General features: G+C 38.6%; 1 protein-coding gene across 2 annotated transcripts in view; it reads right to left on the bottom strand.

Annotated features, from left to right (window-relative positions):
* The window catches only part of GRID2 (glutamate ionotropic receptor delta type subunit 2), a 1,144,662-nt gene that overhangs the window by 872,703 nt on the left and 246,352 nt on the right, over window positions 1-25,607 (bottom strand). For both annotated transcript variants that reach the window (XM_034440485.3, XM_060686953.2), the window contains exon 2: window positions 77-232. In XM_034440485.3, coding sequence (XP_034296376.1) covers window positions 77-232 — 156 coding nt within the window. The remainder of the gene's footprint in view (window positions 1-76; window positions 233-25,607) is intronic.

Here is a 25,607-nt window from a genome sequence, read left to right as displayed (position 1 = left end):
ACAAGACTTCATTGGCAAAGGTTTCAAATGTCACCAAAACACAACAGGGAAACAAATCAGCCTTTGGAAACTCTACCTTCCTGAACTGCTTGAAACGGGTTGTTGCCATCCACAAAAGTCACAGATATGGTGATTTTCTCTGTTTGTAAGATTTCATCGTTTTGGTTGAGATCAGAAACGGCCATGCGAAACACTTCCTCGTCCTTTTTTGCAGATTCATCAAATATTGCCCCTAAAGAAAGAGACAGAAGAAGGACACACGGTCAATATCAGGGACAGGAAAAAAATCAGAGCATAGACATTCAGGACATAGCACTTGAGATACATGTGCCCACATTCAGAGGATTTATAAACATTGTTCCCTTCCAAATCAGCAGTGATAAGATGTTGTAGACATTCGTAAAATCAGAGAATTAGTGGAGAATCCTCAGCTCCTATCAGCTTGTGCCTTCAATATGTCTACATACCTACACAATTCAATGCATTCTTACTTAGTAATCTTCTGAAGCAGGAGTTTCTAATGGGCTGTTATATAATTTTCACCTACGTTGAACGTTTTTAGCCACTGTAATCTGTTTTATTTGTTTGCTTTATTTTGGTTTAATTGGGTTACATTTTGATCGATAGCCAGTTCATACTGTAACATAAACAAGCCCAAGGTACTTGGATGATTCAGATCTACCTGACCATCTTTACACTTACTGTAAGGGTCTAAATATTTCCCATTGCATTCCCAGTAGCACCAGTCAGCATGGTTAAATAATAAGGCATGGTAATTCCTCAATATCCAGAGCACTACTTGTTCCCCAGTCTTCCTCTAGATCAAGGGTCTCAAATTCAAGGCCCACAGGCCAAATCCAGCCTGCAATGTGCTTAAATCTGGCCCATAGGGCTGCCTTGAAACAATGAAGGACCGGTCCCCGGTGCCTTGTCCCAGCCCAAGTTGGCTGGGCACTGATCTAAAACTTGGCCCATTCTGGCCATTTGGGCCAGAATGTGGTCATCCTTAGATCATGGGGCTGTTGTGGAAGCGGTGATGGGCCACCAACCCCCGGCTGTGAACTGAAGACAATGGATTTCCCCCCAGTCCCCCCCAGGCCACCACAGGTGCTCCCTAATGTGAGCAACATCGAGGTAGCCATGCCCACTCCAGCCATGCCCACCCAGTCTCCCAAGGTCAACCACAATCCTGATGCGGCCCTCAATGAAATGAAGTTTGACACCCCTGCTCTAGATCATGGGGCAGAATAGTCAGAGGGTATCCATAGACTTCTTTATGATTGGCAAGTGATATAAATTTAGACCTGGAAATTCATAAAATTGTAGGGTTAGAAGAAACCTTGGAGGTCTTCTATTCCAATCCCCTGTCCTTAGCATGAGATGTTATATCATCCCAGACAAATGATTATCCAATCCTTTCTGAATATGTCCAGCGATGGTGCACCCACAACTCCAGAAGTCAAGTTGTTTCATTGGTTAATTGTCTCAATGTCAGGAAATTTCTCCTTAGTTCCAGATTGGATATCTCTTTACCAAGTGTTCAACCATTGCTTCTTGTCCTACCCTCAGGAGCTTTGGAAAATATGAGAAGAAGCAACAGGTGGAAGTTAACTGGAATTCAACCAGATTAACCTCAACAAGTAACAGATATACTGAAGGAGTATCTGTCCTTCCCCTAATTTCATTTGCATTTCTAATTCTTGACATAGCTGAATAAAACTATGACACAAAACCTTCCCTTGTCCTAATTTCATTTGCATTTCAGATCCTTGATACTGTTCCTGTGACACAAAGCCTTTATTTTGGGTGTTAGGAGATGCAAGACTACACTTATTAAATTCACATTTCATCGTGTTTCATCACCACATTTCATGTTATGAAACATTGGGTTATATTCAAGGTATTTCAGGACAAAATAAGGAATACATATTTCACAATGCAATAATTTATGAAGATTTGCTGAAATTAGTATAGGGATCGAGCCAAGAGATTGAAACATTAGCACAAAATGTCATTATTTCCTCCAACAGAAATGATAAAATAGCAGTACAAGGCACTGTGGCTGACAACTTCATCAAGACCCCACACAGCCCGGTAAAAATACATGTCATGACAGTATAATTACAGTAGAACCTATCTGCCTACTAGCTATTCCAATCTAAGTAAGATGAAATTTAATTTCTCTTGAGTCAAGCAAAACTTTTTCTCACTACAGGCATATAACTATGTTGTTTTCTTGGAACCAATAAAGTCACAATTTAATATTTAATAACATCTGGGATTTTGTTTTCAGTTTCCAAGAGAGTAGAGTAGAGTAGAGTAGAGTAGAGTAGAGTAGAGTAGAGTAGAGTAGAGTAGAGTAGAGTAGAGTAGAGTAGAGTAGAGTAGAGTAGAGCAGAGCAGAGCAGAGTAGAGTAGAACAGAACAGAACAGAACAGGGGGTGGGGAGTATTGAATTATGGGTGTGGGCACACACACACGCAACCCACCGTGCTCCCCCCACTTTTGGCATGTGACGGCAATAAAGGTTAGCCTTCACTGATCTAGGTGTTGCCATTAGTTGTGACCCACTCTCATAATTACAGTTTAATACGATATGTTTTTGTACCGTACTATTCTCAGGACTATTCAGGTTGTGCTCATGTAACCCACCACTACACTATAGATCAAAGATTGGCAGCTTTTTTTCAAGCAAAGGATACCATTCTGAATGTTTATGCAATGGCACTGATGCCAAATAATAGTCAAATTACCAGATCACTGTTCATAAAGCAATTTTGATTATGCCATTCCCAAAAGCTTGCGAGATTTCATGTGGGCATATGAAATTTAACAAGTACATGGGATTTTACAAATTTTTTAAAATTTATCATTTCTTTTATATTTGGGACAATATTGAGGACTGATGAGGGTACACTATTACCCATCAATGTTACACTGCCAATTCCTGAAATAAAATGATTGTTGCTACTGTTGCAATAGCAGGGAACTATATATTGTTCTTTTTCTTTTTTTCACCAGATGAGCAGGAAGGACTCACTGGAGAAGAGCCTAATGCTGGGAAGATTGAGGGCAAAAGAATAATGGGACGACAGAGAATGAGGTGGCTGGATGGAGTCACTGAAGCAGTCAGCGTGAGTTTAAATGGACTCCAGAAAACGGTAGAGGACAGGAAGGCCTGGAGGAATTTTGTCCATGGGGTCACGATGGGTCAGACACGACTTTGCAACTAACAACAACAACAAATAATTGTTCTTTAGATATAAGGTTGATAGTTCTTTTTGAAGTTGTGAATTAATGTGGAAGTTGTGACATTATGCCACTAATCTACATTACAATGACTGAAACACTATATTTATTAGATCTTATTAAATGGGATATAATAAATAGAGTTCCTAATAAGCCATCTTCTAGAATGAGGTAGAGTTTAGCTGATATACAATATATAAATATATATATGTATATGTGTGTGTGTATGAAAAATATGGGGCAAAAAGCAATATGAAACGGAAAAACAGGACGAGAACCGCAATTTGATACTTAAAGTTTGAGAAACTGTGCAGTCACCAGCAGGTACATATGTTCCATCAGTAAGTAATTGTGTTGATTTTATTTATTTATTAGATTAATTTGCTGCCTGTCTCACCTCATTTGTTATTGGTTATCTAAGAATGAAATTAAAAAATGCTTTTAAAGTTGGGTGTATTATCTCTTGAAAAAACTACCCTGTTTCCCCGAAAATAAGACATCCCCTGATAATAAGCCCAACTGGGCTTTTGAGCGCATGCGCTAAAATAAGCCCCCCCCCAAAATAAGCCCTCCCTGAAAATATTTAAACGCAGAGCTGGAAATCAGGTAAGACAGCAAGAGGAGCCCCATCTTGCTCCACGTGCCCCAAAATAATAAGACCTCCCCAAAAATAAGGCCAAGCGCTTATTTTGGGGTTCAAAAAAATATAAGACAGAGTCTTATTTTTTGGGAAAACACAGGTAGTAAATTGCTGGACATAAATACATATTTAGGAGTTTGGATTTAACTATTTAATTAATGAAAAAGTTTAGTATATTTTTAGCCTAGTAAAAACAACAATGAAAAACATGAAAAACGAATGACTAAGACACTAAGCACCATGAAGTCAGAAAGTTTGGGAAGCTCTGACCTGGAAGAGGCTTTTCCAATAAAGAAACCAAAGGCGACTTCCTGTTTGCTGCTGGCCGCCGCCAGACGTTCCTTTGGGATCGTCAGCTTCCACTGCCTGTCAGAGCCGCCTTCACAACGGAACGGCGGCTCGAAAAAACTCCGTTCCCATGAGGAAACGGAGATAGAGCCGGCAGGGGTGGGTAGAACTCTCTGCAGAGTCCCAAAAGTTTTTCTTTTACTTTTGGGATGGAGCGGATGAGATGCCCCATATCCCCAGCCGCTGCTCCGGGCTTTGGGAGACCTCTGCTAATGCAGAGCCAGGCGTCAAAAGCAAGCCTGCGAATTTGACAGATTACTCAAAGAAAATGTGAGCTGGACCTGTAATACTGAAGCGCAAGTATTTTACTTATCTTTTAAAAATTACTTAAGAGAATAGAGGAAGAGAAAGAGGAAAAAAGTTTCTTTTTAAAATGGCGTCTGCCGCGGCTGGAGAAGAGTTTGAGAGGGAAAGTTCTTCCGTTTTTTATTATTACAATGTAGCGGAATAAATACCACTGGCTACATTTGTAGACAAAACTCCGCTCCTGTTTTTGTTTTTCTCTTTTTTCCCTGGAGGCTTGAGTGTTGCTGGCTGGAAGTCTTTTGTCTTGTTTTTTTTTTTTCTTCTTCTAACAAAGCCTGCTTAGGCGGAAACATGGCACTGAGGCTTGTGAAGTCAGACAAACAAATAGGTGGGGGGGATTCCCCCACTAAGAATTTAAAGGAACAAGTTTTAACTCTTCAGTCCCAGAAACCTGATTTTAATATAATAGAATTTCTCTTAGAGGAGATTGAAAGAAGGGATGAGATTGTGAATCAGCAACTTGAAAAATTTAAGCAGGAAACTAAGGAATTGGTGAAATCCAAGTTTGACTTTTTGCAGCAAAAAATTTTAAAATTGTCAGAATTCATGATTCGGTTGGATACAAATACTAATTTACTAGAGTCAAAAATGGATGAAATTCAAGATAAATTGGACAATAGAATTCAAAAAATTGAAAATGATTTGTTAAATATTCAGGATTATAGTTCAGAAGAAAAATTTAAAATGGATGCTGACCAAAAGTCTGGTAATGTAGAATATCTGGAACAGAGGATTCAAAAAGAGGTTCTAAAGATACAATATAATTTCACAGAATATGCAATAAGACTTAGAGGTTTGCAGGAAAATAACAGAGATGAATTAAGGAAAATATCTTCTGAATTTCTAGCTGGGATTTTAAAGATTCAACCTGAGGAAGTGTTTTGTAGGATTGACAGAGCTTATCGAATAAACTCCTGGACTGCCAAGCAAAGGCAATTGCCTAGAGATGTGGTAATCTATTTTTCAGATAAAGAAATTAGGAATAAAATTGTGCAAAATTCCTTCAATTCTAATTTGCAATTGTATGGAAGAAAGATTTGGATTTACAAGGAACTCCCACCTAAGATATTAATGGAAAGGAAGAAATTTGGCTTTCTGGTGTCTGAGTTAAAAAGGAGAAATATTCAATTCCGGTGGGACGTCCCAGTTGGTATTATATTGAGATATCAAGGAGAAAGATACCAGTTAAATACTGTTGAAAGAGCGGAAGAATTTTATCAAAATAGGTTGAAAATGAATTTAACGTCTTCAGATATAATACAGGATAAGCAGAAGGAGCTGGAACTAAAGACAGAGACTGTACCAGATAAATTGCCTTTGGATTTATCGGATACCCCAGCTGGATTATCTACAAATTTGAGAGAAGTGCCATCTGATTTTAATGTGATGACTTATCAAGGCAAGGACAAGCATGGAAACCAATTAGAGGATATACAAGGGATAAAAAAGAAATGCGAGACACAAAAAATTAGGATGGAGGTCAAACCCACAAAAAGAAAACAAAAAAAGAAATAGGTTGTACAAAAATAGAAATTTCTAACCCAAGCAACAGTGAAGCCAGTGATTTTAAAATATGAATGATTATGTGAAAACATAGAGGAGGCGACATATTGGTCAATATCATCCTGAGGATAGTGGCAGATCTCTGCATTGCCGTAATTTTGGGACATGGAAAGAGCCTCAAATTGATGGTTTTGAATTATCTACTTTGAAACTTTTTTTTGTGTTGATAAATATATTATAATTATCTTGAATTATAAGGCAAGAGAATCACATTGGGACATGCAGAAGATCGGGTTGTTACCCAATACGATGATGGAAATTAATAATCCTGATGAAACCCACAATTATTATTATATGGAATACAATTATAATGTCACTCGGGTGGTTGTTTTTACTTTTATATATATAAGAAGATGTTTACTACTGATGGGGGCAGATATGATTGGAGATCTTGAATAAACTGTTGCATCCGCAAGCTATGTCACCCTATTATGGATGTTGGTTTTAACAATCCAGTGGAAAGACTTCAAGAAGATATTATATGGACTATAAATTTAAAGTTATTGTCTTTTCTTTTTTTATTTAGATATAATGGAATATATATATATATATATATTTAAGTAGTGTGGGCAGTGAATTAAAGATATCAAGAATTGTTGTGTATGGTAAATTTGTAAGACAGTGGGTGAATAAGCTAGCTACAGACTGATTAGTTTAAGAAAAGGGATTTTTAAGTGATACATTTAGGGGAGTGGAGGAAATGGATAGAGTGGAATAAATGTTAAATTAGATTTTATGGGGAGCCCGCTTTGAAATGTTATTAAAGTAGGACTTATTGTATAGTTTTAAAGTGGAAGGTGGTTTTGAATTGTTGCAATAATGCATAGATATAAAACACTATTATGCTAAATTAGAGTTATTTTATAATAGTTATAGTATAATGTGTTTGTTTTTTGTTTTTTTGTTTTTTTTTCTCTCTTCTTCTTTTCTGAAATGTATGGATAAAGGGGGATTTATAATACTTTTAGTAAGTAAAGGTCAGTATTTTGAGGAGGGAGTAAGTAATCTGTTATGAATTAGGGTTTTTTTTTGTTACGAAGAAGTCACAGGGGGGGAAGGGTGGGGAGGGGGGGTTAGGGAGGGGGGGGAGGGGGGGGAAAAAGGGGGAAAAATTTGTATTTGAAAACCTTTTCAATAAAAAAAAAAAAAAGAAACCAAAGGCAAAGCACAAGCTTTCTCCCCAAATTATTTAGCTTTCCATTGTCAGTCTCTTGTTGGAAGCAGATTGTGGGAAACCCTATTTTCCTAGTATGACAACTAGAACAATTAATCAGTGGAATGGCTTGCCTCTAAAAGTTGTGGGTGCTCCAACACTGAAGGTTTTTAAGAGATTGGACAACCATTTGTCTGAAATGACATGGAGTCTCCTGCTAGTTGTTGGAATAAAAGACCTCCAAGATCCCTTCCAATTCTGTTACTCTGATACAAAGACTTCAATTCCCAGAATTCTCAGCAATGATCATACTCTCCAAGAATTGTCTCTCTCCCTCTCCCTCCCTTTCTCTCTCTCCCTCGCTTACAAATTGTCCAAGAAGTCCACACATGTGGAAATTGCTGTAGTTTGGAAACGTTGCCCTAGACCAGAGATATCAAACTCGCATCATCACGGTGGCATCACATGATATAGCGCGACTTTTTCCCTTCACTAAACTGGACATGGCCAGCGCGTGACGCATCAGGCCCACAGGCCGTGAGTTTTATAGCCACCCCCCTGACCAAACAATAGCCTGATTCAGGAACATCTTTTATTTATTCATTACATTTATTTGCCACCCATCTAGCAGTTCACATGACTCTGAGTGACTCTTAGATCAAAATAAACATTCAATGATTATAAATCAGTGGTGGGTTTCAAATTTTTTTACTACCGGTTCTGTGGGCATGGCTTGGTGGGCGTGGCATGGCTTGGTGGGTGTGGCTTGGTGGGTGTGGCAGGGGAAGGATACTGTAAAATCTCCATTCCTACCCCACTCCAGAGGAAGGTTACTGCAAAATCCCCATTTCCTCCCGATCAGCTGGGACTTGGGAGGCAGAGAATAGATGGGGGTGGAGCCAGTCAGAATTTTTACTATCGGTTCTCCAAACTACTCAAAATTTCCACTACCGGTTCTCCAGAACTGGTCAGAACCTGCTGAAACCCACCTCTGTTATAAATATAAAACTGGATTACAAAAATTAAAAGAAACTTTTAAAAGAAGGGTTTTCTTTAGTTGTTTAATTCTCAAATGAATCCTTTTTATTCTCTTTCGAGCTCATTACATAACTTTTATGCACAAATTGCTTGCACATGCTATCCCCCATTAGATTGGATGATCAATGTTGTACATCGACTTGGATCCTGAACAATATAACAGGCCTGTGTAAAGTGGTGTAGATTATCTTGATGAAGTGATTTAGACCATGGAAGCCAAAGAACCAGCCAGTTTACCTTAACAAAAACAGTTTGGATAGTCTTAAAGTCTTCTTCCCTTAAGAGCTGGCTGCAGGCTTTCCACACTGAATAATGAAAGTTGCTCAGCCTGAAAATCTTTGAAATAGTGTTGTGAGGGAAGGCTGAGAAGGAGGTCAAAATCAGACTGACGTGCAGGAACCACACTGCTTTGCAAACAGCTTTGTAAATGTATTTCTCTGTAGTGAATCACCTCTACGAAACTTTGGATAACTGTACAAAATAGCACTGAACGTTTTGTGGAAAAGATGAAAAGAGAATTTGTTTGTTTTGGCACAAAACAAACCTTCTCCTATAGCCCTTTCTTCTCCAGAGAGAACGGATAATTTCTTTTGCAGGCAGATCAAAACGAAACTAAGAATTAAAAAAAAAATCATGCAACTCAGACTCATTTCAGCATTAAGTATCAATGAAACGAATTAATTTTCTATAGATCAAAACGCTTTCTCTAATTTATATTTACTTTCTTCTGTTTCCTAGCTTGCTCTGTTTTCTGGATCTACAGTCTTAGAATCCTGGGGATTTGTGTTAATTAAATTAGCCAAAAGGATATTATCCTTCTCTTCCATAAAAGAAAAGATAAAATAAACACAACATTGTGCTTCTAATGCTTATCTAAGAGGGGGAAACCTTCATGCTTCTAATTACCTCAAAGTTTGAGTTTGAGGTTGGTGGTCTCTGCTCATTATCTTGATAAATTAGAGTTGATAGATTGACAAATCGAATTCCAGATTTCATTTAACCCTAGCTGAGGAGTTCTGGGAGTTGAAGTCCACAAGTCTTAAAGTTGCCAAGGCTGGAGACCCCTGTTTTATAGAATGGCAAAAAATGAAAATATATGCTCCGTGTCAACGTGCAATATATCAATATATGATTTTGTCCAAGTCATCCTGTCATGCTTCCTTCTTGGTAATATTACAGTTTGCATTACAAATGAAAGCAGTGGTGAAATCCAAAATGTTTTACTACTGGTTCTGTGAGCGTGGCTTGGTGGGCGTGGTGTGGCTTGGTGGGTGTGGCAGGGGAAGGATACTGCAAAATCTCCATTCCCACCCCACTCTGGGGCCAGCCAGAGGTGGTATTTGCCGGTTCTCCAAACTACTCAACATTTCTGCTACCGGTTGTTCGAACTGCTCAAAATTTCCGCTACCGGTTCTCCAGAACCTGTCAGAACCTGCTGTATTTCACCTCTGAATGAAAGTCCTCCACAGATCAGTCAAAACAATTTATTAGGACATTTGAGGCCAGTATGTTCTCACTCACATCCTTCATTTTAAAATAAGAACACAAACTCCCTGCCTTAATTTATCATGGTCTCTTTTCTGTGTCATATGTCATCAATTTTCTTGCCAGCACAATTCATTGGGTGCCAGCAGATTCCCTACACAAACTTCTTTCACTTTGACCCACAATTTTTTTTCTACTTCTGTTGCCATCTAGAGTAGCTGTTCCATGCCTCTCCTTCTCAATAGCTTGTCATTTCCTTGCAAATCTCAATTGAAAACATACATCTTTTCCTCTCCTGTTCCTTAATTCCTCCATCATTTTGCCAGTTCCTTATTTACATACAGAGTAGATCGACATAATTCCAGGAAGGCATGGCAAACTCTTGACAACAGCTGTTGTAAATAAACAGTCTAATGGGGTGGGGGGGATCTATATGCACCATTTAAACGTGAGAGTCACTTACTATTAGTTCTAAAATGTTATTTTGGTTTGGTCTTCTAAAAGGACTTCCTTCTTTACCAGTAACTAAATAGTCTGCCTTTCTTTCTTTCTTTCTTTCTTTCTTTCTTTCTTTCTTTCTTTCTTTCTTTCTTTCTTTCTTTCTTTCTTTCTTTTCCTCCTTTTCTCTCCTTTTTTTCCTTCCTTCCTTCCTTCCTTCCTTCCTTCCTTCCTTCCTTCCTCCCTCCCTCCCTCCCTCCCTCCCTTCCTTCCATTAACATATTGTTAATGTTATAAATTATTGAAGGATATTCAGACAGCTGAAGACAAAGTAGTTTCAACTTCCTTTTATTAAATGACATAGGATCTTATCTCTCTCTAGGCATGTACACTTTTTTGAGACAAAAGACCTTACATGGTCTATGCATCGTATGATAGGACTAGGTCATACGAACTTAAAATTGAACTAATGTTAATGTAAATTTAATTAGATTGCCGTGGCCTGGGCTTTTTAAACAAATTGGACTATTGAAGGAGACTTGGCATATTTGCTGTTTCCCGCTAGAAGTCAACATTTAAATTGGGCTTTTAAAGATTCAATTATTCCACTTTGCTGGGAGGGAAGGTTGTTTTTCCTGGTCTAGGACAAAACAGTAGAACATTGAATATATTCTCAATCTGGTTGGAAGCCATAGCTTTGATCTGTGCAATTATAGGAAATAGATGTATTTAGATAGGGCATAGATGGATATATGCCAGGGAGAATTCTGATAAAATCAGCATTTTCTTTCTTGCAGTGAAAAAAAAATCTAATCACTTACAAGATGTTGTTTACCCTGACTTGAAAAAGAGAAGGAGCTCTAGAATTTAAATTGTAACATACAGTAGTGGCCAAAATTGTGGAAACCTTTTGGGAAAAGTGTATTTTTGAGGTTTGATGGCTAATAACAAAACTTTTTTTTGGAGTTTTAAGATAATCATATTCCACTGCTGGAATGGCCTGGGAATTGCCCAGACCTTAACCCAATTGAAAATCTATGGAGCCGACGAAAGAAACTTGTTAGTCAGAAGCGACCCAGCAATAAACCCAGTTAATAGAAACAATCACTCCATCTTGGTCTCACATTATAACAGCTGCAGAACTATAAGACTTGGTTCACTCCATGGGAAGACATTGTAAGGCTCCATGGGAAGACATTGTAATGCTAATTCATGCTAAAGGTTACCCAACTAAATATTAACTGATGTGATAATTTTTATATATCTCATTTTTTCTATGGTGATAATTTTTGTATATCTCGTTTTTTCTACATGTTTCACTTTTCTTCTTTATACTGTCACTGCTATTCTAATAGCAAATCCTTCATAAAAGTTATTGCATTACATTCCTGATTAAATTATCTTTCCATTGATATATAATTTTATGGTACTATTCCAAAAAAAAAAAAAAATGGTGTTATTAGCTAGTTTTAGAAAATACACTTTCTCCAAAAGGTTTCCACAATTTTGGCCACTACTGTATACAACACAGACACAACATATACATACACACGTGTGTGTATTGCTGTTTTTGCAATAAGCATTCTGGTAAGAAAACCAATTCCTGAATAAAGGATTAGCACGTAGCCGTTCAAAAGCATACAAAATGTGATTAGATTAATAGGTACCACTTCAGTGGGAAGGTAACAGCATTCCATGCACCTTTGGCATATAGCTATGCTGGACACATGAACATGGAAGATGTCTTCTGACAGTGCTGGATCTCTTGGCCAAGAAATGGAGATAAGCATCACACCCTAGAGCAGTGTTTCTCAACTTTGGAAGCTTGAAGATGGGTGGACTTCAACTTCCAGAATCCTCCAGCCAGCGTTGCTGGCTGGGGGATTCTGGGAATTGAAGTCCACCCATCTTCAAGCTACCAAGGTTGAGAAACACTGCCCTAGAGTCAGACACAACTAGACAGGGAAACCTTTACCTTTTACTTGGAAAGTTGAGATGTTTATTCATGCTTATGTGACAATTACATAGTCCTGGGTCTAAACTCAGATATGCCTCAACCCAGTGGTGAAATCCAAACTTTTTACTACCGGTTCTGTGGTGGTGGCTTGGTGTGGTTTGGTGGACATGGCTTGGTGGGGGTGGCAGGGGAAGGCTACTGCAAAATCTCCATTCCCATTCCACTCCAAGGGAAGGATACTGCAAATTCCCCATTCCCTCTCTACTCCTAGGAGAAGGATATTGTAAAATCTCCATTCCCACCCCACTCTGGGGCCAGCCAAAGGTGGTATTTGATGGTTCTCCGAACTACTCAAAATTTCCATTACTGGTTCTTCGAACTGCTAAAAATTTCTGCTACCAGTTCTCCAGAACCTGTCAGAACCTGCTAGATTTCACCCCTGCATCAACCTAATTCAAACAAGTCACCTAGAATCAAAACAGGGGTGAAAGTCAGCAGGTTCTGACAGGTTCTGGAGAACCAGTAGCGGAAATTTTAAGTAGTTTGGAGAACTGGCAAATACCACCTCTGGCTGGCCCCAGAGTGGGGTGGGAATGGAGATTTTGCAATATCCTTCACCCAAGAGTGGGAAAAAATGGGGATTTTGCAGTATCCTCCCCCAGGAGTGGGGAGGGAATGGAGATTTTCCATGCCCACCAAGCCACACCACGCCCACCAAGCCACGCCCACAGAACCGGTAGTAAAAAAAATTGAATTTCACCACAGAAGCAGAGGGTTACTCCTCTGATAGGAGTAACCTGGTTGAGATGCTGACTAACAAGAAGAACGGATGTGATGCAGAACATTTTGAAAAAAAGGTTGAAATTTACTCCTCAATTGTTTCTATTGGGTATAACGACGGATTGTACAGTATCAGAGACTAAACTGATCCTGAACTTAATATCAGCAGCTAGGCTGTTGGTAGCGCAATACTGGAAGAAGGACTCTGCCTACTATTGAAGAGTGGACACTGAAAGTAACGAATTTAGCAGAAATGGCGAAAATTTCAGCGTATTTGAAGGACTATACACAAGAAAGATACGTATCGGAATGGAGAAAATGGATTGATTATATTCAAAATAAGTACCAGACAAGAAAATATCAAATAGCTTATGAATGAATGTTAAGTATTAGAAGTATTATGTTATCTATAGTGGAGTTAAGGTTTCAGAGGGGGATTTAGTAGTCTAAGGATAGATAGGTTAATTTAGCTTATGATTGTTAACTGAAATACTTATATTTTGCTCTGGGAAGTCTGGGGGGCAGGGCGAGATGCGGGGAGGGAAAAGGGTTGGGGGAATACTGGGGGGGAAAAATCTTTTTTTTTGTAAAACTTGTCAATAAAAAAAAAAAAGAAGAATGGAATGCGAATGCTGTAAATTAGAAAGATTTCACGCCTGAAACATTACCATCATGAAGATCATTGGCGTTTGTTTATTTCAATTTATACGGCTTCCCATTTCAAATTCATGACTGGGTAGAATAGCAGCCATTAAAAACAATAACAATGAAAATCCATAATCAGCAACAAAACGAAAGTAAAACAACCAGCCAATAAATCAATGCAACCATTGCATGGGCTCTGTTATACTGTATATCCAGATGCACAGGCTCAATGACACAACTAAGTCTTTTAAGGCCTTGAGGAAAGCTAGTAAAGTTGTGGCTAAGTTTACCTCTGGGGAAACGTTGGGCACCATGACAAGAAAGGCTTCCCTGTGATGTCTTGCCAGATGGCATTCCCTAATGGATGGGCCACAGACCATGCCACTCCTGCTGGACCTAATGGAATGTGTAGCCATAATTGGGGAGAAATGGTCCCTCAAATAGCCTAGCCCCACACTATGAAGGTCTTTATAAGTAACTACCAGCACTTTGAATTGAGACTAGAAGCATGCTGGTAACCAATGCAGCTTGTGGAGCAGAGGTGTAGCATATATTGATAATGCAATGTACCTAAATGCCCCACTATTGAATTACATACCAGCTGCAGCTTCTATATACGCTTCAGGGGCAACTCCATGTAAAGAGCACTGCTGTGGTGCAAGTTTAAAGAAAATCCTTACAGTCTTTAAGTATTGCATTTTTTAGTATAAAAATGTCATAGAAAAACAGCCATGCGTAATTATGCAAATGAGAAAGTAGCCATCTACAAATATTATTCAACGTGAATTAATATAGACTTAAGTATTGCACCTGGGTATTTGATAGTCTAATAGATCAAAATTATTGGCATATTTTTTTAAAAAAAAAAACCCTTAGGCATTTAATGTTCTAATGAATATTGCTTAATATGATTGCTTCTTGTCCCCAATGACATTGTTGGTTGGTTTGTTCCAGTGTGTGAATTCAATTACACTGTGTTTCCTGAACTGCTGATAATGCATTATTACGAGAGCTGATATTGCTATGGCAATGGGGATAGATGGGCACAGAGTTATAGAACAGAAGAAAGAGTTCCTTAATTCTCTGTTAATTGTGATCAAAATATGCCATATAAGAAGACATGTTTCCTGTGGAATTAAAGCCTTACATTAAATATGACTTAAATGTTTAAGATAAAATGTTAAAGATATGATCTAGCTAGCTGCATCTTATATTAGTTTGGATATTAAAATGTTATTGTTAAATTGCTTTTTTTTTTACAATTCCTTATATTTATTGTATATATGTATGTATGTATGTATGTATGTGTGTATGTATGTATGTATGTGTATGTATGTGTATATGTATATGTATGTAATATATATATATATATATATATATATATATATATATATATATATATATATATATATATATATATATATATCTTATAGCATATATCATATATAGCATAAATAGTTGTAACTTTCTCTACCACCTGAAGGGAACTAAATTGTAGGGATTCCTACTGTGGGAAGCCACCACTTCCCTTCCTAGAAGAATGAAATATTTTGAGGAATATTTTAAAAAGGCAGGATAAAATATTTCTCCTAAAAGAGAAATAAAACAATCTTAAGAGAAACTCAGAGCCCTAGTTCCCTGCCCCCAACAGATATTTTGTGCCCATTAAGAAAGACTGGGCCAGCCTATCTACAAAACAAAAGACCTTCAGCTCCAGGGCGAAGGGATTAAGACATGACCCTTCAGGACATAATAGGATTAACCCACTAAGACACAGAGGTCACTACATTGCACAATCTCCTAAGGACATTGCATCACCATCAGAAATTTCAACCAAACTTTTCAGACAACGAACAGAGCTAGCTATTACCCCTACATGGCCCCATGGGAGTCTGGTAACAGCCAATAGAATACACGTTCTTGCACAGGAACAGGAAGCTCAAGGGCAAAGCCCAAGAGAAGGTATAAAAACACTTCACTCTCAATTCCATGTGGTCAGCTACCCAGAATCACACCTGCTTGGTGGTTTTGCTTCATCAATAAATGGACCCTCTTTCCAATCAGCCTCCAGAGTCCATTTTGTCTCCAGTGCTAAAAATTATCTGTCCAAATTTAGTTTCAGGTATAACAACAAATTATAGTTAGTGCAACTAAGAAACATTTCAATGCAGATTGAAGGGAGAGAAAAAGAATATTTATTCTTGATGTTTGAATGCAGGTTGAGAAATATACACCAGGGTTTTTTTTTTCCCTCTTTGCTAATATTTTGCAGTCCTTTCTGCTTAAAACCTAACAAAATTAGAAGGGATAGTTTTATCATCCAAGCATACTAAATCACCTGCTTCTGCTGATAAAGCAGAATGAGATAAATTCCTTGTGTCCTTTGTCCCAAACTTACAGCAAACCAATCACAGATGTGTCAGTTTTCCAACCCACCCACTCCCTTTATAAATTACTTGACTACAAGAAGGTGTTTCACTCAATTACATTTTTTACTTTTTTTTCTTTTACTATCCAGCCCGAACTATATTAAGCAACCTGACATGTTGACACAGAGAATAAAGACTCAGCTTGTAACACTGAAGCTCACCTTAATGGATTTGCATACAGTACCTGCAGAATCAGCTCTTGCTACCTGGCAGAATAATTATTTAGAAGACAACAAAAAATATTGTCTTTGTTTGAGAAAGAGGAGATGCAGGCCATTCCAGAGGTACAGGTCTTCACATATTGCGATATTGTGGCAAGATAATCCTTCAAAAGGATTTTAAAATTTTCATTTTTCAAAAACAAGCATTGAAAAAAAGGATAGTCTTTTACTGCACTGTATTATCCTTTCCTGCTACTAAGATTTATGTTAGCATTTGCAACACGAACAGTCACTGCAAAGCCTTCACAGAATAAATAAAAAAAAGAGGTATCTTTCTGTTTAGGTTCATGCTATACAGGTAGTCCTCAACTTATAATTGGTCACTTAACAACTATTTGAAGTTACAACAAACTCTGAAAATGGGACTTACACCCCATATTTGAAGTTCCAATGTTCACATTTGCACCTGTTTGCAGCATTCCATGGTCACATGACAATTATTTATGACATTTTTGCCAGACACTTCTGTGTATTACTAGTTTCTAGCAAAATGAAAGAAAAAAGCTTAGTGAACAATGGGTTTCTGTCACACACAAAAAATATTGTAAAAATAAGGTCTGGTCATGTGACCCAATTTATGACTATCATAACTTACAGCCAAAACTGTGGGATAAATTATCATTGTAACTTGAGGACTATTTGTGGAATATATGGCATTTGAACTATATACACAAATATACATCTTTTTTCAAATAAAAATACAATAAATTATCTTTGACTATAATGTCAACCCTGGCAAAAGTGAAAAAAAGATAAAGATTTGAAAAGTTATTTTCACATTCAAGAGGAGGTTGTCTTCATTTCTGCTGGACTCTTAGTTTTTATATAATATATTTATATAGATTTAGCACTTAGTAGCTTAATATCTGCTTGTTTTCGCCTCATGAATTATCATAAAAGTAATATTAATATGGTTACATTAGTTTGGACATCTTGAAGATATTATAGAAATTGGACCACCTATGAGTCTATCAAAGATCACCACTAGTAATATGTAAATTTGGCCATGATTAAATTCACTATCATACAGTGTGCATCTTTTCCTTAATAATAATAAGCCCCACTGAACTGAGTGATACTTATACCAAACTATGATATCAGACCTATGTGAAGAAATGTGTCAGTGAAATCCTGTTGAATTCAACCCTTTATTTGCTTATATCTAATGGACAGGTTCTTGCCAGACTAAATATATAATCTTCTATCCTACTAGATATATCCTGAGAGATTGGAGGGTGTGGCTACCCTGAACCATTTTACTCCTTTCCAGTGGTGGGTTCTAACTGGCTTTACTACCGGTTCTCTTTGTGCATGTGCTTCGCGCGCGATCGATGCATGCATGCTCGCTTGGCTCGCATGAACGCCAAACTTGTGCTCCGCGCAAGCACGTTAAGAATATGCCCAGCTGAGGTATGGCAATTCATTCTGCTGCACCTATCAGCTGGGCTAAAAATAAAGAAATATAAGGTAGGAATAACGCAGGGGTGGAAGGGAGGGCCCAGCTCCCGGACAAAGAGAACCGGTTCAATGACATCATATCATCACCGCTACTGGCTCGGCCGAACCGGGCCGAACTGGGAGGAACTCATCACTGCTCCTTTCCCATGCAGCTTGAGCAGGGGTCAGCAACCTTAAACACTCAAAGAGCCACAAAGGTCCTAACCGGAAGCCCCCCCCCCATTCAATTCTGGAGCTGACTGGAAGTCCAGTTCCCCCACCATAGAGTCTCCTCCTAGCATGGCATCCTTTTTCCTCTACTTGTCCTAATTGAAAGCCCTATCAATTGTGGAGCTGACCAGTGACAGGGAGCTGCAGCAGAGTGGTGAAAGAGCCACATGCGGTTCCAGAGCTGTGGGTTGCTGACCCCTGAGTTTGGGATTGCACAGTTGCTTAACCTGTGAAAACTCTGGCTTGCCAAAAGTTTCTGTGAAAACTCTGGCTTGCCAAAAGTTTCCTCTCAGCTCCTACAGGTGCCATTCCACCACATACACAATAGATTGCAACCTTAGAAGAACTTAAACTAACTGAATCAGAAAGTGTCTTAACTTCCATCTAACTTTTCAGGCCCTAGAACAGCACGTCACAATTACTCTTCAGAAAATGTCAGGTAGCACTTATTGCTCCTACAATATATTAAAGACAGTAGTAAAATGATCAAAGTTATTCCAAGAAGAAGGAGGAATACAATAGTTTGAAACTTCCTTTTGTTTTTTTCTTGCCAACATGTAAACAAAGTTAACTGTTATTTGTCTAACTACCACAAAATTGCTGCAATAGAATGATACTAATCCTTGAGAATTCTTCAATTATTGAAAGGATGTAATAATAATAATAATAATAATAATAATAATAATAATAATAATAATAATAATAATAATAATAATAATAAAAATAAAAATAAAAATAAAAATAAAAATAAGATAACCTAATCTTGCGTAGCTTCTTCTCTGGTAATATTGTACTGCTAACTAGAGCATACAAAACATTTGCTAGACCAATTCTTGAATACAGCTTATCTGTCTGGAACCCACACTGCATATCGGACATAAATACAATTGAGAGAGTCCAGAGATATTTTACGAGAAGAGTCCTCCATTCCTCTAACCGCAATAAAATACCGTATGCCACCAGACTCCAAATTTTGGGCTTAGACAATTTAGAACTACACCGACTTCAGTCTGACCTAAGCATAGTAGAAGTATTGATTGACAGATAGGACACTGTAGCAGATAATTTTATGTACTACGCTTAGGTTGGATTGAAGACAGTGAAGTTCTAGGTTGTCTAACCCCAAAATTTCAAGCCTGGTGGCATAAGATATTCTGTTGCGGGCAGAGGAGTGGAGGACTCTTCTCATGAAATATCTCTGGTCTCTCTCGATTATATTAATGTCCAATATGCACATGTCATGGCTCAAGTCACTTTACGCCAGGGGTGTCAAACTCAAGTCATCACGGCAGCATTACGTGACATATCGGGACTCTTTTCCCCTTTGCTAAACCGGCCGTGGGCATGGCCAGCGTGTGACGCATCTGGCCGCGGACCCTGAGTTTGACAGCCCTGCTTTACACCATTCTCTAACTCACAGCTCCCCACTTACAAAATGTTTACCTGATCCTATGACCAATGGAAACCTCATAAACCTCAAATATCTTCCTACTACTGTTCTGAGTGTCTAATCTTACTCATAATAACAACCCAAAATATTATATTGAAATAAATAATAGAGAAATGTGTTAAATTGCAGTGATTATTCCCCCCAGGGATTAATCTATTGGTGAAGGTAAACCTTGAAAGAAACCATACTGTTCTATAGAGGTTGGGAATAAATTAAAAATTATTAGAAAAAGCTGCACCCTGCCATTCTGTAAGGTCTCCCTTAGTTATTTCATTGTAGAAATAGTAATCTTAAGAAGCTCTAACAGCATTAAACTCCTTATGCAGACAATAACATGCTGCTTACCAGTGTCCCCTCAATGTTATACCTGATCTATTACTCTCAATTTGGACCTTCATTGTTAAAATAGGTAGTTTATTTGGCATTATTGTCATATTATTAATGCCCTAGAAAGAAAGTTACTGTAATAGTAATAAATCTGCTGAATGTTGCTGTGCCCTTATAGTAAGCATTAGTAACTCACTTACAGATGGTTTATAACCAAGGGGAAGCTGATACAAAATAATATTTCATTAGACTGTTATTAGGAATTGCCTTAAGCACTAAAGAAATACTTATCTGCCAGAGAGAAAAATGTGGCTGAAGTGGATATCATTCAGTTTTTATCTCTCCTTTCTGGCCATTTGAATACTCAAGGCAGTTAACACTACCAAGAATACTAAAAGAAGGAACAGTTAAAATCCAACCTAAGATTAAAATGATGAATAATGGAATACAAGGCACAAGATAAAAGTCTTGATTGCTCTTCTAAAAGGGGAGGGAGAGAGAGAAGGAGAGGGAGGGAGAGAGGAGGGAGGGAAGGAAGGAGGGCCAAACAAAAATATCCACTGTTGCATTTCAGGGCAAAGATCTCTCTCACTTGAGCCTCTCAAAGAAAGGAGATTGTCAGAAAGGTTTCTGCTGCAGATTGTAGCGCCCATAATAGAAAAGTGGTCCCTCAGATGATGACATTATAAAGCAGACCTTACATCAGGGGTGTCAAACTAAAGGCCTGTGGGCCACACCCAGCCCGCAGAGTGCTTAGATTTGGCCCACAGGGCCACCCTGGAAACAGCAACTGGCCCCACGGTTTCTCTGCCAGCCAAAATGGAGCTCAGGAAGCCACACAGCCCCCCCACAAGCTCCGTTTTTGATGGCAGAGGGCTATCAAAACAAACTAAATAAAAACAAAAACAAAAGGAGAAATATTTCCCCTTTTGTATTTGAGCATGCAAGAAGGGACAGGAAGGGAGAAATGAAAAGAGGAAAGACATAGAAAAAGAAGGAAAGCTGGGAGGAGAGCAAGGAAGGAAAAATAAGGGAAGAGGAGAAGGAAGAAGGAAGGAAAAAGAAGAAAAGGGAAGGAAGTGAAGGAAGGAAGGAAGGAAGGAAGGAAGGAAGGAAGGAAGGAAGGAAGGAAGGAAGGAAGGAAGGAAGGAAGGAAGGAAGGAGATTATAACGAGAGTGAGGGAGAGTGTGAGGGAAGTCCTGCCTTAGCATTTGGCCATAATAGGTGCCCGTGACACAAGTCCTGTGTCACGCCTACCATGTCCACACCCACCCCAGCCCCCCAAGGTCAAACACAACCCTGATGCGGCCCTCAATGAAATCGAGTTTGGCACCTCTGCCTTACATTATGCTCAGGAAAGAATTGACAACAAACTCAACATGGACATCCTAAAACCTTGGTAGAGGTGGTTTAGTTGCCACCTTTTGCACCAACTGGGCTGTTTTAATAGAGCACCACATATCATCAAATCCAAACTTGAGTAGACTACTAGATGCCAAATCTTGCACATGAATAACAAAAACATACCCATCTCATGAAATCTCAACAGGTTCAATATTTTATGCATTTATTAATTGATAATACTAATACTTCCATGTCGGAAGCACAAAGTGAAAGGATTTACCAGTGACATCACTCTTTTCCAGGGAATGTCCAATTGGAGGCTCCTTTCACATCCCCATGAAGTTGCCCACCAAAATGGTACACATTTATCTACTTGCGGTCACCTACTTTAGAACCACTGCATTGGCGGGAGCTGAAGTGTGTGATGGGAGCTCACCACGTCCCATAGCAGTACCAGGTCTTGAACACAAGGCTGCCACTCATCAGCCAGGGTTCTAAACTCGTGAGCCACCATGCTCCTTATTCACTGATCATACTTATTGAACTGGGTCAGACAATTTTTTATTATTTAATGGTATACACTACCATTGCTATAAAGATTCAAAAACCAGCTGGAGTTTCTGAGAGAATTGTCACCTGCCCAGACACTGTCTTCCTACCATTAAAAAAATCCTTTTTAGAAAAAAAATTTCTGGAGTGATGGCTTAAGTGCCATCTTTGTGGGATTTGCACATGTGTTCTTTACCGTAAAAAAATTCACATACCTTGTCATGTGTACATGTTACATTTTACAAGGTAAAAACAAGTGAATTCAAATGCACCACTCCTACAATTGCTGTATTTTATTTAAACTCAAGGCTGCACATGGATTAAGGTACTTTTTAGAATTTTCTACTAGTAGTATTTCTACCCATAAAAGTTTTTTTTAAATGCAACTTCCCTGTTAAAAGAATAGATGACTCCAATCTCCATAACGTATTTACCAAGAAAACAAGGAGACCTATTTGTCTCCTTTAACTGTCTGATAAAATCTGATTTTCACCTTTTATTTCAAATGAATCTACCACCTCTTGACAATGAATAATGTATTCTGCAATTGTAATGTCATCACCTGAAATATCTATGACTTTTCTGCATTTTACTGATTGCTTGAGTACAGATTAAGACTGCAGATAAGCTATATGTAAATGTTTCACTTGGCTTTCTTTTCTTCTTGGTGATTTGGAAAAGTGAGTAGGGAATTACAGATTAGCCTTTTGTTCCATCTTCCATTTTTTTTATCCACTAGTATATTTGGCTTCCTAAAATCCTAAAATTGGACCATAAGAAAGGCTGAGTGCCAAAGAATTGAGGCCTTTGAACTATGGTGCTGGAGAAGACTCCTCTGAGTCCCTTGGATTGCAAGACAACCAAACTGGTCAGTCCTAGAGGAGATCAACTCTGACTGCTCTTTAGAAGGCCAGATCCTGAAGATGAAACTCAAATACTTTGGGCACTAATGAGAAGGAAGGACTCACTGGAGAAGAGCCTAATGCGGGGAAAGATTGAGGGCAAAAGAAGAAGGGGAGGACAGAGAACAAGGTGGCTGGATGGAGTCATTGCAGCAATCGGCATGATCTTAAATGGACATCAGAAGATGGTAGAGGACAGGAAGGCCTGGAGGAACGTTGTCCATGGGGTCACAATGGGTCAGACATGACTTTGCAACTAACAACAACAAAAATCCTAAAAACTACGACAATTACATATAATATTATTATTTGGGATCTTGTAATATAGGTAGTTCTTGATCTATAACCACATTGGAGCCCAAAATTTCTGTTGCTAAGTGAGACAGTTATTACGTGAATTTTGCCCCATTTTATGATCTTTCTTGCAACAGTTCAATAAACTGGAAATCTTAGACATAAATTTCACTATTCACAATGATACTTATTGTATCATTACTAAAGCATGCCTGGAATTGGACTACTGTATATAATTTTCCTAGCTAGAAAGTAAATGAAGTTGAAAATCATTGTAATTCTTTCACGGTCAAGAATTTTTAGAGAATAAATGATGCTACTAAAAAAATGGATATCCTAGGAATCAAGGCTGATCCTTGGCATGCTTTATTACATCAGCCAAATGGCAACAAGATACTTTTATATATGTGTAGATCAGTGGTGGGATTCCAAATTTTTTACTACTAGTTCGGTCGGTGTGGCTTGGTGGGCATGGCATGGCTTGGTGGGTGTGGCTTGGTGGGCATGGCAGGAGAAGGATACTGTAAAATCTCCCTTCCCTCCCTACTCCAGGGGAAGGTTACTACAATATCCCCATTTCCTCCCGATCAGCTGGGACTTGGGAGGCTGTTTGCTTGCAAGGAGGTAACTGCTGCGAGGCAAAGGCCAAAGGGTGGGGGCCAGTGGGTGGGCGAGGCTACATTTGGTGTATAAAATGCATCTAAATTTTCACTCCCTTTTAGGGGGAAAAAAAGGTGCGTCTTATACTCCGAAAAATACGGTACTCAAAATTTCCACTACCGATTCTCCAGAACTGGTCAGAACCTGCTTCTACCACCTCTGGTGTAGAAGCAAACTACATTTTACTTCACATCTGGTGATGGGTTGGGGGTGAGAGTTAGGGTTAGGGTTAGAGATATAGCTTACACAGTTTTACCATCAAACAGAGAGGAACAGCTGATTCTCCCTAAGCTAACTCTGTCTAATGGCCCTCTGATCCTAACACAAATCATATCAATCATCCCAGTGAAGTTAGAGAAGTATCTTATTTATTTTATCATGTCTGTATAGTTGGCTATCTCACAAAAAGCAACTTTGGGTACAATGTATTGTAGAGCTGTGTGTTTCTCTCTCTCTGTGTGTGATCACAATAAAAAAATAACTATTAAAAGTGCACATGAAAGCACTTTTATGATAAAGATCCGCTACTAAAATAAACATTTGCTTAAAAACAGGCAATTGACATTTAATTCCCAATTGACCTAGCCTGCCTTTGTATGCTGTTTGTATGTTTTTGTGCAGTGTTGTATATTTGAACCCCATCTTTAATTCAAAGCTGTTATTAATGAGTAGATCGACAAGACTTAACCCAAACATCTAAAGCCCGAAATGATCTGAAGAGTAGCGAAAAGTCCTTTTTTTTTACAGTTTTAATTCTAAAAGAGTAAGTTAAGGAAGGCAAGCTGGGTACAGCCAGTACAGCTCCACTTGGAATTCCCATCCTTTCATCAGTTTTAAATTAAATCGTTAGCATAACAGTAAATAGCTATTTGTACAAACTTATTTCCTTTTCGTGGCAGATGAGAGCAGCTGGAAGAAGCAGCTGGGCCAAAAAGGAATGGAAAAATGGTTAGTAGCAAAGCTAAGCTGTTTTTTTTAATACACACACACACACACACACACACACACACACACACACACACAATTTAAGATTTGCATTAGAGGATTCAAGCATCCTCCAGACAGCCTAAAAATTCCAAGTATTCTCTCTTTACCTCAAAAATGTCACGTAGGGACATGAATGCCTGGTTCAAACGTGAACTAATTGGAGTCTTGGATTTATTTTATGTTTTACTTTCAAACACATTTGTTGTCTCTTTAAAAGGGTTCATACTCTGCAAAGCAAATTTTTGTCTTAAGCAGCATTTTAGCTGACAAAGGGAGAATAGCAATAGCACTTAGACTTATATACCGCTTCACAATGCTTTACAGCCCTCTCTAAGTGGTTTACAGAATCAGTATATTACCCCCAACAGTCTGGGTCCTCATTTTACCCACCTCGGAAGGATGGAAGGATGAGTCAACCTTGAGCCTGGTGAGATTCGAACTGCCAAATTGCAGGCAGCTGGCAGGCAGCAGAAGTAGCCTGCAGTACTGCATTCTAACCCACTGTGCCACCACAGCTCTACTGCTCTAGAGGACCCAACCCTCTAGAATATGGGTATCAAATTTGCTGTGTCATTTTGCCGTCACGTGATGTATTGTGACGTTCTTTCCCTTTGCGGAGCTGGGGTGGGCGTGGCCCACACAGGATGCATCCGGTCTGCAGGCTGCCAGTTTGACACCCCCGCTCTAGAGTTATAACATAAACACTCACATTTGCCCAAATAATGCATAAAGCCATAGACAGGATTGCTTTGGTCTTCATATATGCCATTGTTATCAGCCCATTGTGATGCAGGTTTGAAAACAGATATAGGATTGAGTGAAAATGGCTGACCCAGAGTCCGAAAGCTTGGAAGACAAAACCTCTGATCCCAGCGACTGGCCTATATTGGATCCTGCAACATTATTCTGGGACACATATAGTATGTCACAGAAGTGAGTACATCCCCTCACATTTTGTAAATATTTAAGTATATCTTTTCATGTGACAACACTGAAGAAATGACACTTGGCTACAAGGTAAAATAGGGAGTGTATAGCTTGTTTAACAGTGTAAATGTGCTATCCCCTCAAAATAAGGCAACACACAGTCATTAATGTCTAAACTGGTGGCAACAAAAGTGAGTACACCCTAGGGGTGGGTTCTACTACCTTTACTACTGCTCATTTCGCTCT

The sequence above is a fragment of the Pantherophis guttatus genome, chromosome 8 (genome assembly GCF_059756535.1).
Source record: "Pantherophis guttatus breed Tessera chromosome 8, ASM5975653v1, whole genome shotgun sequence".
NCBI classification, from domain to species: Eukaryota; Metazoa; Chordata; class Lepidosauria; order Squamata; family Colubridae; genus Pantherophis; species Pantherophis guttatus.
This window is presented reverse-complemented; position numbering and strand designations above follow the sequence as displayed.